The 13,090-nt window shown below is 27.2% G+C and overlaps 1 protein-coding gene across 1 annotated transcript; it reads right to left on the bottom strand.

Moving 5' to 3' along the window:
* Positions 1–3,767: 3,767 nt before the first annotated feature.
* LOC130815921 (VQ motif-containing protein 4) lies at positions 3,768–5,076 on the bottom strand. The gene has a single exon (XM_057682454.1). The coding sequence runs from the start codon at positions 4,952–4,954 to the stop codon at positions 4,292–4,294; it is 663 nt and encodes a 220-aa protein (XP_057538437.1). The 5' UTR covers positions 4,955–5,076; the 3' UTR covers positions 3,768–4,291.
* Between the last annotated feature and the right edge of the window lie 8,014 nt (positions 5,077–13,090).

Here is a 13,090-nt window from a genome sequence, read left to right as displayed (position 1 = left end):
GTTAATTCATGTTTAAGGCGTACTCTTTACGTGTCTAATTGATTGTTTGTGAGTGAAAATTAATTAGAAAAAGAATGTAAGTAATTCCAAAAAAAATAAACTATGCAAAATTAGTAAGGCATACTAAAATAAAGTATTATTGAAAGTGAAGAAGTACATATGTTTAGGAATAATATTAAGTCGGTGGACTTGAGCAAAGATGACTACTTTATGAATTTGTTTTATACTTCTTTGTTAGTCAATTTTTGCAATCATAGAACCTCATTGAACTAATTGTATGTTGTCTATACGTATATGACCTAGTGATGTAAACCTAACTAACAGTTGAGCTTATGTAGTGATTCCCTTAGATGGACATGTGAATAGAGAAGCAAAGGCCAAAGCAGCATAATCCTGATTCGGGAACATTTCACATTTCAATCTAACATTATAAGCTCGAAATGAGGAAGATAAGTCATCAACCATTAGATTAACTCATATTTTTTTTTTCTTTTGTTTTGGTTTCGAAGGTTAAAGTAGAGAAATTATGTATTAGGTATTGGGGGATAGTGAGTTAATTATTCCTATAGTTGATAAAAATCAAATACTTAATATAAGGATGAGCGAAGAAATCTTCAACCGCTAATCTAACTCATAATTGTTGATGAACTCATAATTTTCATTATGATCCATAAATTAAGGAAGAAATGTGGTGCATTAATGGCGTATTAGTGGAAGAACATGTATATGATGCTGTATAGAGTGATAAAGCGAAAAATTCTTGCTAATTAAAATTGCAATCATAATATAATGGCTAAATTTTAAAGAAAAAAATTAGTTTATTATTCTAGTAAACTACTCAATATTAATAGATAAATAAAATATAATTATTCTTATTGAGTTAGATTTCACTATTTATAAATTTGTACGAATAATGAGTTCATCGACTAAGCTCAATGAAGATGAATCTAAAAAGACAATCAAAACCTAATTAGTGAGTAAAGTGGCACGCAAAGTGGAGATTGGTGTAATTCCACCACAACCATTTTCAAACAAGGTAACATTATGGCAAATTGATATAGGTAGGGCTGTTGGGGGCATTTGGCACTATGCCTTTAAGCTTAACCAATTGACTACTCCTATAAGTTGAATGCTTAGCTTCAAATCCAATTCTATCCTTTTTCAATCTTCACTTATTTTATTAAAAAATTGGTATTGTTAATTTAATTTTTTCTCATCCGTTATGAATAATCTTATTTTTAGTTTATTTTCTTATAATTTAACATTTTCTCTTAATTCACTGTGTAATAACATTGCTTTTAATTTGGTGGCAACTTACTTTATTATTACCTATATTATTAGTAAGATGATATGTTATTAGTAAATATATGACAAAGATTAGATTATTAAAAAATAAACCAAAGTTGAAATTATTCACAACGAATGGGTAAATGTAAGATTATTAGTAATTAACTTTTTCTTATTTATTTACTTATTTTAACATAAAGGTCAATAAAGTTAGATAAATATGTAATTAACGTTAGTATATAGGAGTTATAATTAGGAAAATATATATAATCATTTACACAATTATTCTATTTACAATACAAAATATTAATAGTTATAACTTAAATATATTATTGTTTGTCTGATTTTAGATGTAACCATGTCCATAGATGTGGTAATAAGGTTGCTCATTTAGTATGGATCCTACTATCCAAGGGGGCTTATCTTGATTTGATTTAAATAATAATAACACGTTTACTTTAAAAAAAAAAAAGGGCAAATATAAAATAAGCATTGATAAATGATAATATTGTTATGTGATTCATTCTAATAACAGCACAATAACTTTTACTGTAGTTACATGGTTTTTTTTAATATATTTGAGAACGAGATTTGTACATTTTGGAGTATGTACTATTTTTTTAGATAGAACTTGAGTTTAGTTACATTGGCTCCCTTCTCTACTCTATCTCTTTCGTTAGCCAACCATAAACTTACAATATTTGTCTCATTTTAACAATTACAATCATGTCGAATTTTATTTTCTCTGTTCTATGTTACTTGCACCAAATTAATTTTTACATTATTCATTGTTTCGTAGTAATTTACATATTTTGGATTTTATATGAGAAAAAAAATATAGTCATGTAGAATCTATTTTATTCGTCTCATCGTATATTTTCATAATATCAAAATTTTGTAACTTTTAGTTATGTATAATTCTAAATATAAATAATCCGACAAACACATTAAATTGCGAAAAATATGTTTAGTGCAAGTATTTTAAAACGGGAGGAAGTATTAAAATATGTTTCAGCAAAGCTATGTGGAAAGTGTATCCATTATAAGAAATGGGAAGTATATGATTGGTCACATGCTTAGTATTGATTCAATGTTGTACGAAGCATAAACTTAAATGCACCATTTATAAAGGAACACTAGTCCAACCAAATGAAAACGCAACCATCCACGGTTACACCTAAAGTTAAGCACAATTTAGTGGAAAGTTTGACAATGTTGAATGTAGACTACTTGCTTCGTTAAAGCATATTCTTCTTTGGATAAGCACTCAAGCTAGTCAAACCAACATGTCATCCACATTTTAGAGAATAATAGCAATTTTCAAAGCTTTTAGGGGTATTGAAACAATATTATTATTAAATAATAAGATTTTTAAGAGTAAAAGACAAACGATCTATACTGATATATATCCACTCTAAGGAGAAGACGAGAAATATAATCTAATAGACCTTAGAAATAGAGGGTCTAACAATATTAGTTGTGGTTTAAAAAAAATTCTCAAATATCACTTTCCATTAATTTGACAAGTCACAATTTAAAATAACAACACTTAGGTGAAATGAGTTATATTTTTATTCTTTTGCAAATGTTTTTCTCCAAAATTGATAGAAATCACTATTCCTTCATTTTTTTTCAACCGCAAGATTTACATTTTCCCAAAAATTTCTTTCAATCGAACTAAACAAAGTATAATGATCATAAAGAAATATATGATAACTAAAAATACAAAAGTTCATAGCCTATTAAAAAACATGAATATAAAAAGAATATGTACCCATTATATAAAAAGTGAACAAATATAAACATTTTTTATACTATTAAAAAATCATTAATTGTTTTCAACATAGCCACTTCCTCCACTCAGAAAAAGTCAGAAAATCAACTCATAAGAAAGTCATTCAATATTCCTTTCTCATTTGTATGCTCTTCTTTGACAGCTCAATTCCTTTTTTTTTTTTTTTTTTTGCTAATTTCATTTATAATTTAACTATTTATATAATTATATTACGCAATTACTTTTCCTTCTTTTCCTTACTGAACTCTCCATATGATCCCTTGCCCTATACTTCCATTGTTTTATTATATGTGATACATTTGATTTTTTTACAACATAATTCAGCAGTGTATTATTTTACTCATTTATATATTGAATTATATATATTTAAAAATTATAAAACGTTAATATTATGAAAATATGCGTTTTAGACTATTTTATTTTTACTTAGCTATATTTTTTCTTATATATCAACCACAATATAAAATAAACTTGAACAATAATTAGTGCCACTAAAATGTCGAAAAAAATTTTAAACTTATTATTGCATTATATGTTTACAATCCCTTTACTTTTTTTTTTTTGGCTTACCTAATAATCACACAATATTGTATCAATGTACACAAAAATTAAAGCAAGAAAAATATCAATTTTGTAAATCGAAAAATCAAAAGATATGATCGAATTATTCAATTGACCTCAACTATTAAAATGTGAACATCCTTTTTTTCTTTATTTCTTCACTTGTTAAATTAGATGATTACATAATATAGATTTTAATATTTTGTGAAATTATAACAGGAGAATTATTACTCCAATTAAATAACTCTAATTACATATACAGTGGCGGACCCAGCTAGGGGCAAGGGGGGGCAGTGGACCCCCCAATCTGAAAAAAATAAATGAGCTTCTTAAAAAAAAAAATCCATTTAGCGACCACTTTGCGACCATATTCCCGTCGCTAAGTGGTCGCTAAACATTTAAAAAAATTTAAAAAAATAAAAGCTTGTAGCGACCACTTTGCGACTATATGCCCGTCGCTAATTGGTCGCTAATTTGCTTTTCCATTTGGCGACGAGTTTTTGCCCTCGCCTTTCCGTCGCCACAACCGATATCCGAAATTTTGACCCCCCAATTTGAAATTCCTGGGTCCGCCACTGTACATATACTACTACATAATTAAGTAATAACACTCTTTAAAAATTACAAAAAAAAAAGTAAAATTAAAATTTAAGAACTTGAATTATAACCTGGGATGACCCGAGGAGAAGTAACGGGGAAAAGAGGTAATAAACGTGGCTCCGAATCACGAGGTGTAGAAACAGGGGAAGGGTGAAGAAAGAAACCCTTTTCAGCTATAGCTTTATCTTCAGCGAGTTTATCAACAACCGGGTCCGGATACGGGCTAGAAATGGAAGAAACGGGCGATCTGTTAAACGGGTCATGTGTAAGTGGAGTAACCGGCGAAAGAACAAGAGAAGGGAAATCAAGGAAAGAAGAAGGGGAAAGAAGTTCATAATTTCTGGGTGAAACAATGGAAGAATTATTAAGCGTAGAAGATAAATGAAGGTTTTTAAGATTTGTACTACGACGTTCATAGAGTTTTGAAGGTTTTGATTTAATGGGGGATTTGATAGGAGGAATAGGATTAGTTTGTTTGGGTGCGGGTTTGGGTATGGGTTCGGAGGATCCGGTTAACATTTGGACTACTTGTTTGAAGGAAGATGTGTCTGCTTGAACGAAGGTTGTTGGGTATGGGTTGGATTCGGATCTTGTTATGGGTATTTGTTGTTGTTGTTTGAGTGTTGCTGAAAAACTGGTGGTGTTGATGGTGTTGTTGGTGGTGTTGCTGGAAGTGGGAGAAGGGAGGAGGGTTTGGGTATGGAGTTCCATTGATGGAGAGAAAAAAGAAAAGAAAATGGAAGAAATTTGGGGTGAGATTTGAACTTTGATGACTGACTGAGTATTGTTGGATATGACAAAGTATTTTATACTCTTAACCTTTTGTAGGTTGACTAGCCCACAAAGTGTAAGATAACAAAAATTGATCAAAACCAAATTGTTTTATACTCTATTCTATCAACTTTGTATGAAAAATGATTTTTTTGAAAAAAATAGTAGTTGACTTTTGAGTTATGGTTTTTTTACTTACTATTGAAATAGCAAAAAATAATCTATAAAAATAATTCTTTGGTCTGCTAAAAAACTTTTTAAGTCAAACTAAAAAAATTACTATATAAATAGCTATTTTTATTTGATTTTGTCTTATTTATTTAACAAACAATTAACAAAAGTTTACTATTTTTTCTATATAATATGGTTTAACTTCTAGTAAATAAGTTAATACTTTCATATATGGTCAAAACAGTCAATATTGTTTAGCTAACAATCATTTGTTAAATATAATATTAATCTAATTTGATTGAATTTCGATTGATCTATTTATTTTAACATTATTTCATCCGTTTTAACGTTTTAAATTTTGTCTTTTTTTGAATTTGTTGATTATTCTTCAAGTAAAATATCTATACCATTAAAATATTGATTTTCATTTGGGTTAGATAAATTGTTTAAAGGAGAGTTTGTCTTGTAAAAAGTGTTCACTAAATAGTATGTGTCAATTTTAGATTTATGGAGTATGGTTTAGAACTTGCGTGTAAATGAGTAGTAAAGAGCGAAGGCTAATGAAGAGACAATTTAAGAGTGATGCAAAAAATTTCACTTAAATTTAAGAGGGTGGATGCGATTCAAATTCATGACATTCTATCACATTGACTTTTAATATCATGTTGAGAAATTAATTTAATTAAAAGTTTATACTCATATTTATAGACTTTAAATATGTTATATTGGGAATTGACTTGTGTAAAAGAAAAAAAATCATCTTATAAATAGAGATATTTAATTAAGTGTTTGAATCAGACATAGTATTTTGAATTGAATCATATTTGAATTGTATTTGTCTAGTTGAGGTGCAAATTGAGTTTGGTTATTTTATGTATCAAACTTCAAATTGTGGCGAGTCATATGCAAGTTTGAATCAATCAACTAAAAGATAATTAAGTCCAAACAAAAAATATAAATTAAATATAATAATATCAATTGAACACTTAATCTATCAGTATCAGTATAATTAAACTATGTTTATTAATAATATCAATACAACTCTGATAATCTATTAATAGCTATTATCATCATCATATCCCATATAACTCGATCTGCATTTTGGGAGAAGTAGATCAGAAGGCTACAAATCATATCCTATCAAAGAAGATAATAAGGTTGCAATCAGTTAGACTTTCATTTTGAGAAAGATTTACAAATATAAACAGAAAATGCAAAACATGTAATCACTCCTAAGCAATAGCACAAAAGCAAAATAAGACTAAACATAAATTCCTGTGAAAGGCGGTCTCTTTGAGAGGCTATCTTTAATTGATCTGATTCATTATATATTTTCTAACATATTATAAGTAGGCATTAAAGTTGATGTAAGTAGATATTTAAGACATTAAAAATAGACATTAAAGATACAATAAGTAAGCATTAAGAATAATATAAGTAGACATTAAGAATACGATGAGTAGGCATTAATCTTTAATGGGCTATGCTTGATGCACGTTTTTTAAAGAGACGGCCTCTAGCTGGATAAAGATAAGGACTAATAACATGATCTTCTTTAATGTCAATTGTCAACCAAATTAATAATCTATGTAACAAATCAAAAGGTAATCCGAGCAAAAACATTCAAAATATGGAAATATTATCTAAAGGTTGAATGGACCAACTATCTCCACATACAATCCAAGGATAAATAGTTGATCAAGTATTAATAAAATAAAAATAATTAAAATTCATAATTCTGGTAGTTATGTAAAAAAAAACTAAGATTATATATTTTTAAATACTTTAAACGGATTGTTGTATTATTTGCTGATCACTTTTCTAGCTTCATTAATTTTAGGTAATTTAAACAATGATTATTTACAATTAATTTAATAAGAAATATTTGTTAATATTTTTTTATTTGACAAAAACGTTCCAAAACTACTCCAAAATAGTCAAAATATTTATATAAAAATATTTATTAAGTCATTAGTTATTAGTAGATGCGCACATTTAAATTAATTTTGTTTTTGGCGTAAATTAAATATATTACTAATTTAATTTGATTTTTATACGCACATTAATTAAATCAATTTTTAGTAGTACCTTAGATGATCGATGAACCATATTCCAAACCATGAAAAAGTCATGGCCGTCTAAATCTGTTCAAAGTCTCTTAATTTGAAATATCCACTATGTCCTTAATTATATTGAACACCCTTTATATATTGATTATATTCCTGACCTTTGAGAACAATTATTGATCAATCAAAAAATCATCTAAAATTTGCATAATAAATTAGTAAAAATCATGTAAATAAGATTTAAAATATGCTTTTCCAATAGTGTATTTCACAAAATGAGACGTTACATTAATTTAAAGCAGCGAATCTAGTTTAGATGTATCATATGTTTAAGTTATGGTCCTAGTCAATTTGATTAAAAAATGTATTAATGTAGAATTGTATAACATTTATGACAGAAAAATAATATTTGAGTTGGTTCAATACATATATAAAAGCTAATGCTGGAACAACACTTTTAAAATTATAAATCCACATCACACATAAATTGATGCATAAATAATAAATAAAAATACATATTCACGTTCTCAGAAATATATATATTTATTCACGTGTCCCTCTCTACACCAAAAGAGATTAACCAACAATTAGGTGTATCTAATTAGATGCTAATGACTAATGAGAACTTAATACTCCTATCATTTTACTCAATTAAAATGGGTATTAATTAAGGAATTGTTTTTCTAGAAATGTTATTTATGCAGGATTGAACAATGTTCAAGAAAGATAGAAATGAAGATGGGCACGCTTATTTCTTTTTCTAGTTAATAAACGAAATAATTTGTTAAAACATTGGATCATGTATTACCTTTCATTACCCAACTAGTAACAGTTTTAAATTTACCAACAACTTTTTTCATTTAAGGCTTGCCTAAATATTACTAGTTAAGTAGGCCTATCCTCTATTATTAGTTAATAAGTGTATAATTAACAACATTTTATTACAAGAATCATATCAACGTCTCAGTTAAGCATTTTATTGCTTTTGTGGGAGGAATCTGAGTTTGATTTTCCCTATCGCTTTTTGTTATCTGAGCATATATAAAAAAGTCTTTATTATAGTTTTTCTAAAAAAATTAAATCAGCAGTATAGATAAATATTCTTGTAGACAATAATAAATGAACCCTATCTCATAAGTAAGAGCGAAAATTTTTAAGATTTTGTTGTAGTTTTACTTGCATGTGAATTTATTGTATTGTTTGCAATTGTGAAAATGTTTATTGATCATTTACAATTTTTTAGCCATCCAAAATAAAAAATGCCAGCAATTTTTTTTTTGTTTTTTATATATAGCATTATGATCTTATTTGAACAACATATTTTGATTGGCTTTTTGTATTGTCAAATAACAAAAATATATATGCTACAATTCTAATGATTTATAAATTGATATTTAAATTGTTGGCCAAATATCTTTTATCTATTTATTTTTTTTTATAGATTTTATCAGCATAAACCTTATAAAAATTCAAACATATGAGTATATATTGACTCATTATCTTTTTTCAATAACGCTTCTACTTCGGATTTTTATTTAACTTTAATTGTAAAAATTTTAATATCTCAATTTTAACATATAATGTATTGTGTAGTTTGTTTACCAATTACCTAACAATAACAATAATCACTAATCAAATGGGCAGTATAATCAATTATTACAATTTTTTTTATTTTGATTTAAAGAAAATAAAATTTCACAAACCTTAAAATATATAAAAAGTTATGATATAAAAGAGAAATATGTAAAATAATACAGGTAGTATAAGCAAAATTTCCAAAAGGCATATTATATATAGGAGTAGTAATTAGTATGAAGTGATACACAATTAGGCCAATTTTATACCACGTCCTAAAGCTAACCTAAACACGACAAAAATCAGTCATCAAAATCAATAATTAGAAAGGAGAATCCAAAGAAATTAAGGCCAAAACTCATTGACTTTTGCTAATAAAAGGCCAAGTGAGAAAACAAATAAAGCAAAAAGGTTTTCATAACCATATACCCTTTTGAAAAAATAACAATGTATATTACTTTTTAAGAAAAATTGTAAAAATAATTATCCAATAAATTTTTTACAAAAACTATCTTATAAATTTATTTTTATCAAAAACTGCCTCATGAAAAATTTGCTTTATAATAGAAACAATTTCATCATTGACCATTAAAATTTTTTTTATCATGAAAATTATTCTTTTGTGAAAGACTATTAAAAAAAATTTTAAAGGTAGTTTTTGACAATATGAATAAATAAGAACTTGAAAATAAAGTTTCAAAACTACTAAAATTCAATTATATGCAATAATTTATTAGCATAAAAGATCAAGTCATGAGATGATACAATCCAAATTGAAAAAAAAAGGAAAAAATAATTGAAACTTTGACAAAATAAATAAAAGAGTGGTCTTTAATCTTTCTCTTACTTAGTATGTAAACTAACATGGGAAAATGGCTGTCCTTAAGTTTAATAAAAATGGTGGTCCATAGAATTGCAAACAAACATAAAATAAATTGCTGGTCAAATTTGTAGATGATGTTATTGCTTTCAATACATGACCCAGTTTTTATCATAAAAATTCAATGGAAAAATCAACAGCTGGAACCTTGTCCTTTCCTTTTCCAATTAACTTTTTTTTAATTTTTTAAAAATTAAAATTTTAAATTTTCACATTTACTCTCTTAATAATGAAAATCTCAATTTTTGATTGGTATCTAATGTATTATGTATACCACAACAATGATAAAATACATACTTAATTGATACTTCTATTTTTATAGTCATTTTTATTGATCTAACTTTTTATAAGTCCGTCTTAATCTCAACTCAAAATAAATATGTGTATATTAGAGTATAGTAATTTTAAATTCAAATCTAACTCAAACTCGCTGCTAGCATATACTCACCCTATACTCAATACATGATCAAATTTTTACCTTTTAATTTGAATTTGTTTAGACTCATTCTAGACCTAAATTCAAAATACAAAAAAATGTTTGAAAGTAATAATTGTGAATTTTTTTCCATATTTATTATAACAACAAAATATATCAACAATATATCAAACTAAAAAATCTTACAAATGGTACATAATTCTTGTTTAACTTTGACTACTACTACTACTTTTATTATCAACAACTAAAAGCTGTGAACATTAAATAATATTGAAATATGCATAAAGATTAATCTAACAATGAATGATATGCTACTATTTTTTAAAAATCGAAAAATAGAGTAATTATGATGAGAATGAATAATTTGCAACATAAATATATCAATTAAAATAATTGAAAAAAATTATTGTTGAAGTTTAAAACCAATGTAAATTTTCACAAAATCCGAATTAAGACGGTCTCAGACAATCTCAAAATTGGGTTGATAGTCCAATTAAATTTAACAAAACATTCACTTTCATGCTTAATGTAACCATTTTAAATCTTATAGTATTTAACTAATTATTTTAAATATTAAAATCAATGTTTTAATTTTGAAACACTTTTTTGAAATTTATACAATTGTGTCGGCACATATTTATATAAAACGGTTTCATATAAAAGAGTCTAGGGAATAGTTAGTTAGCTCTTTTTGTATAAAACCGTCTCACCGTAAGACGAGTTTATACAAAATTGTCCATCACACTAAAAATCTCTATTGTTGGACTATTTAATTAATTCAAGTATGAAGCAAGTCTCATGATAAGACCGTTTCATATAACAATTTTTGAATAGTTAGATGATACTCAAATCAAGTCTGTAGATACTTTGGGTCAATAGTTTATTTATTTATTTATGTAATTTAACAATGTACACCCGATTCAATAAGTCTTTCATACACAGGGCCCAATAAAAATTAACACATTGATGCTTAGGCAAAATAGAACCTTTATGTAAGTTTAAATCGAGTCTTGATTATAGTTGTAGATGAGTTGAAGAGGAACGAGAGATGAAGGTTAGAGACTTAGCGAGGATTCATTGCTTCTAGAGTAGAGAAAGCGACGCATCTTGGTTTCCTCTCTAAATTCGCATTTTTGAGTCAAAAACTTTACCATAAGTCGTGACTTTTTGGAGACGACTCGTCATTTTTTGCCACGATTTGTAGCTCACTAGAGACGACTCGTCGCTTTGACAGTTACGCGTTTTGTCATATTTACTCGTGGGTTTTTGACGGTTATTTGAGTTTCTTGGAGCCCAAGCATCTTTTAGTTAGGTTTTAGTATATATATATCTCCTTCTATTAGTGCTAGGGTTTCATTATTCATAAATTGAGAGATCACAAGAGAGCCATTATTTTTTGTAAGAGATATCTTGAATCATCTTGTAAATTCTTTGTGATCATAATGAAATTATTTGATCTCGGTGCAGGTGGACGTAACTATCACATTGATAGTGATCCACTTTAAATCTACTGTATTATTTTTTTATTATTTTGTTTGAATTTCTTTATTATTTTATTATTGTTCAGCTTTCGCTGTCGCACAACAGTTATTTTCCAAAGTAAAAAGCCCAACCCAACATATGTTCACCACTGAGTACAAGTCCATTTTTTTTATTCATATTGTATTCTTGGTCGTTGCTCCTTAGTCCTTAGTAGCTCATTTTTGAATGAGACCTTCTCACTATAAACGAGTTTAATTTGTTATTTTATTATAAGACCATTTTATTTAAAAATTTGTAAAAATAAAATTGTTGATAATGACGGTTTAATAACTAATGAATGATAAAGTATAAGAGTTTGGAATAAAGTATACGAAAACAAATGGTGACTGGTGAGTAAGGCAAATCAACAGGTATACGAAAAAAGTATACAATAAGTTGGACTCGAAAGACAGGGAAACCGTATTTTTAAGATGACCAAATGATACAAGTCATAAAAATTAAAAATTAAAAATTAAAAATTAATTAAATACCAATAAAAAGAAAAAAATTAATTGTCAAACTCCTCTATACATATAAAAAAAAGTAATATTCATACAACTGTTCAATCAAATTTAGAGTTGGACATAATTAAAATATCAAAATATTCATGATCATAAATTCTAGATAATTAAAAATATTTATGATCAAAATTAGTTAAATATCATGATAGTTTTAACGGTGCAAATATTTTTATATCAAAACAGAATATTCTATAAAAGATGTTAAGTAGTGCTTAACAAATCAAGAAACAACATTATTTTTAAAGCACTATAAAAATTATATATATATGAGCAGCGATAAAGCAAATGTTTTGATAGTGGAGCGGACATATTGCATGTGTATAAGAACTCATGTGGACAATTAATTATCACATTGTTAGTGTAACACTCTTGAATTTCCGATCCCTTGTACGAAATCAAAATCGTAAAGGACGAGAGAAAATTCGGGTGTTACATTAAAATAAAATAAATAAAATAATAATAAACTCTTAAAATGTCAGTGGAAATTTCGGCAGCATCTACCTTAAAACTGTGCGCCTTTATAGAAAAACAAAAGTTATTTAGAATCTAATGAAGTAAAGGCATCAACGGCCTATCAAAACTATATCACGGCGGAGTGATTCGTCGTCGCTGGCTTCTCAAATTAACATGCTAAACATGGATCGTGGTTCCAGTGTCAACGCTTGCGTTTTAAAATGACTTAACTCCTAAAAACCATACAAAGTTATAAACTACGTAGCGGAAATACAAATATACAAGGGAGGACACAAGGCCTCATAACCAAAAATATACAACCAAAGTTTACAAAAGATAAACAAGAGCTACAAAATCGAAAGATAACGGTATTACATAGGTTACGCTTCGCCCTAATCACTCTCCCCCAATGCAAGGCAATGCAAAAGAAGCTCCAATACCTGCTACGCCTGT

Source organism: Amaranthus tricolor, chromosome 6, assembly GCF_026212465.1.
Source record: "Amaranthus tricolor cultivar Red isolate AtriRed21 chromosome 6, ASM2621246v1, whole genome shotgun sequence".
Classification (NCBI taxonomy): domain Eukaryota; kingdom Viridiplantae; phylum Streptophyta; class Magnoliopsida; order Caryophyllales; family Amaranthaceae; genus Amaranthus; species Amaranthus tricolor.
This window is presented reverse-complemented; position numbering and strand designations above follow the sequence as displayed.

Coding starts and splice junctions, on each gene's coding strand:
- LOC130815921 (XM_057682454.1), bottom strand. CDS start 4,954: ATGGAACTCCATACCCAAACCCTCCTCCCTTCTCCCACTTCCAGCAAC.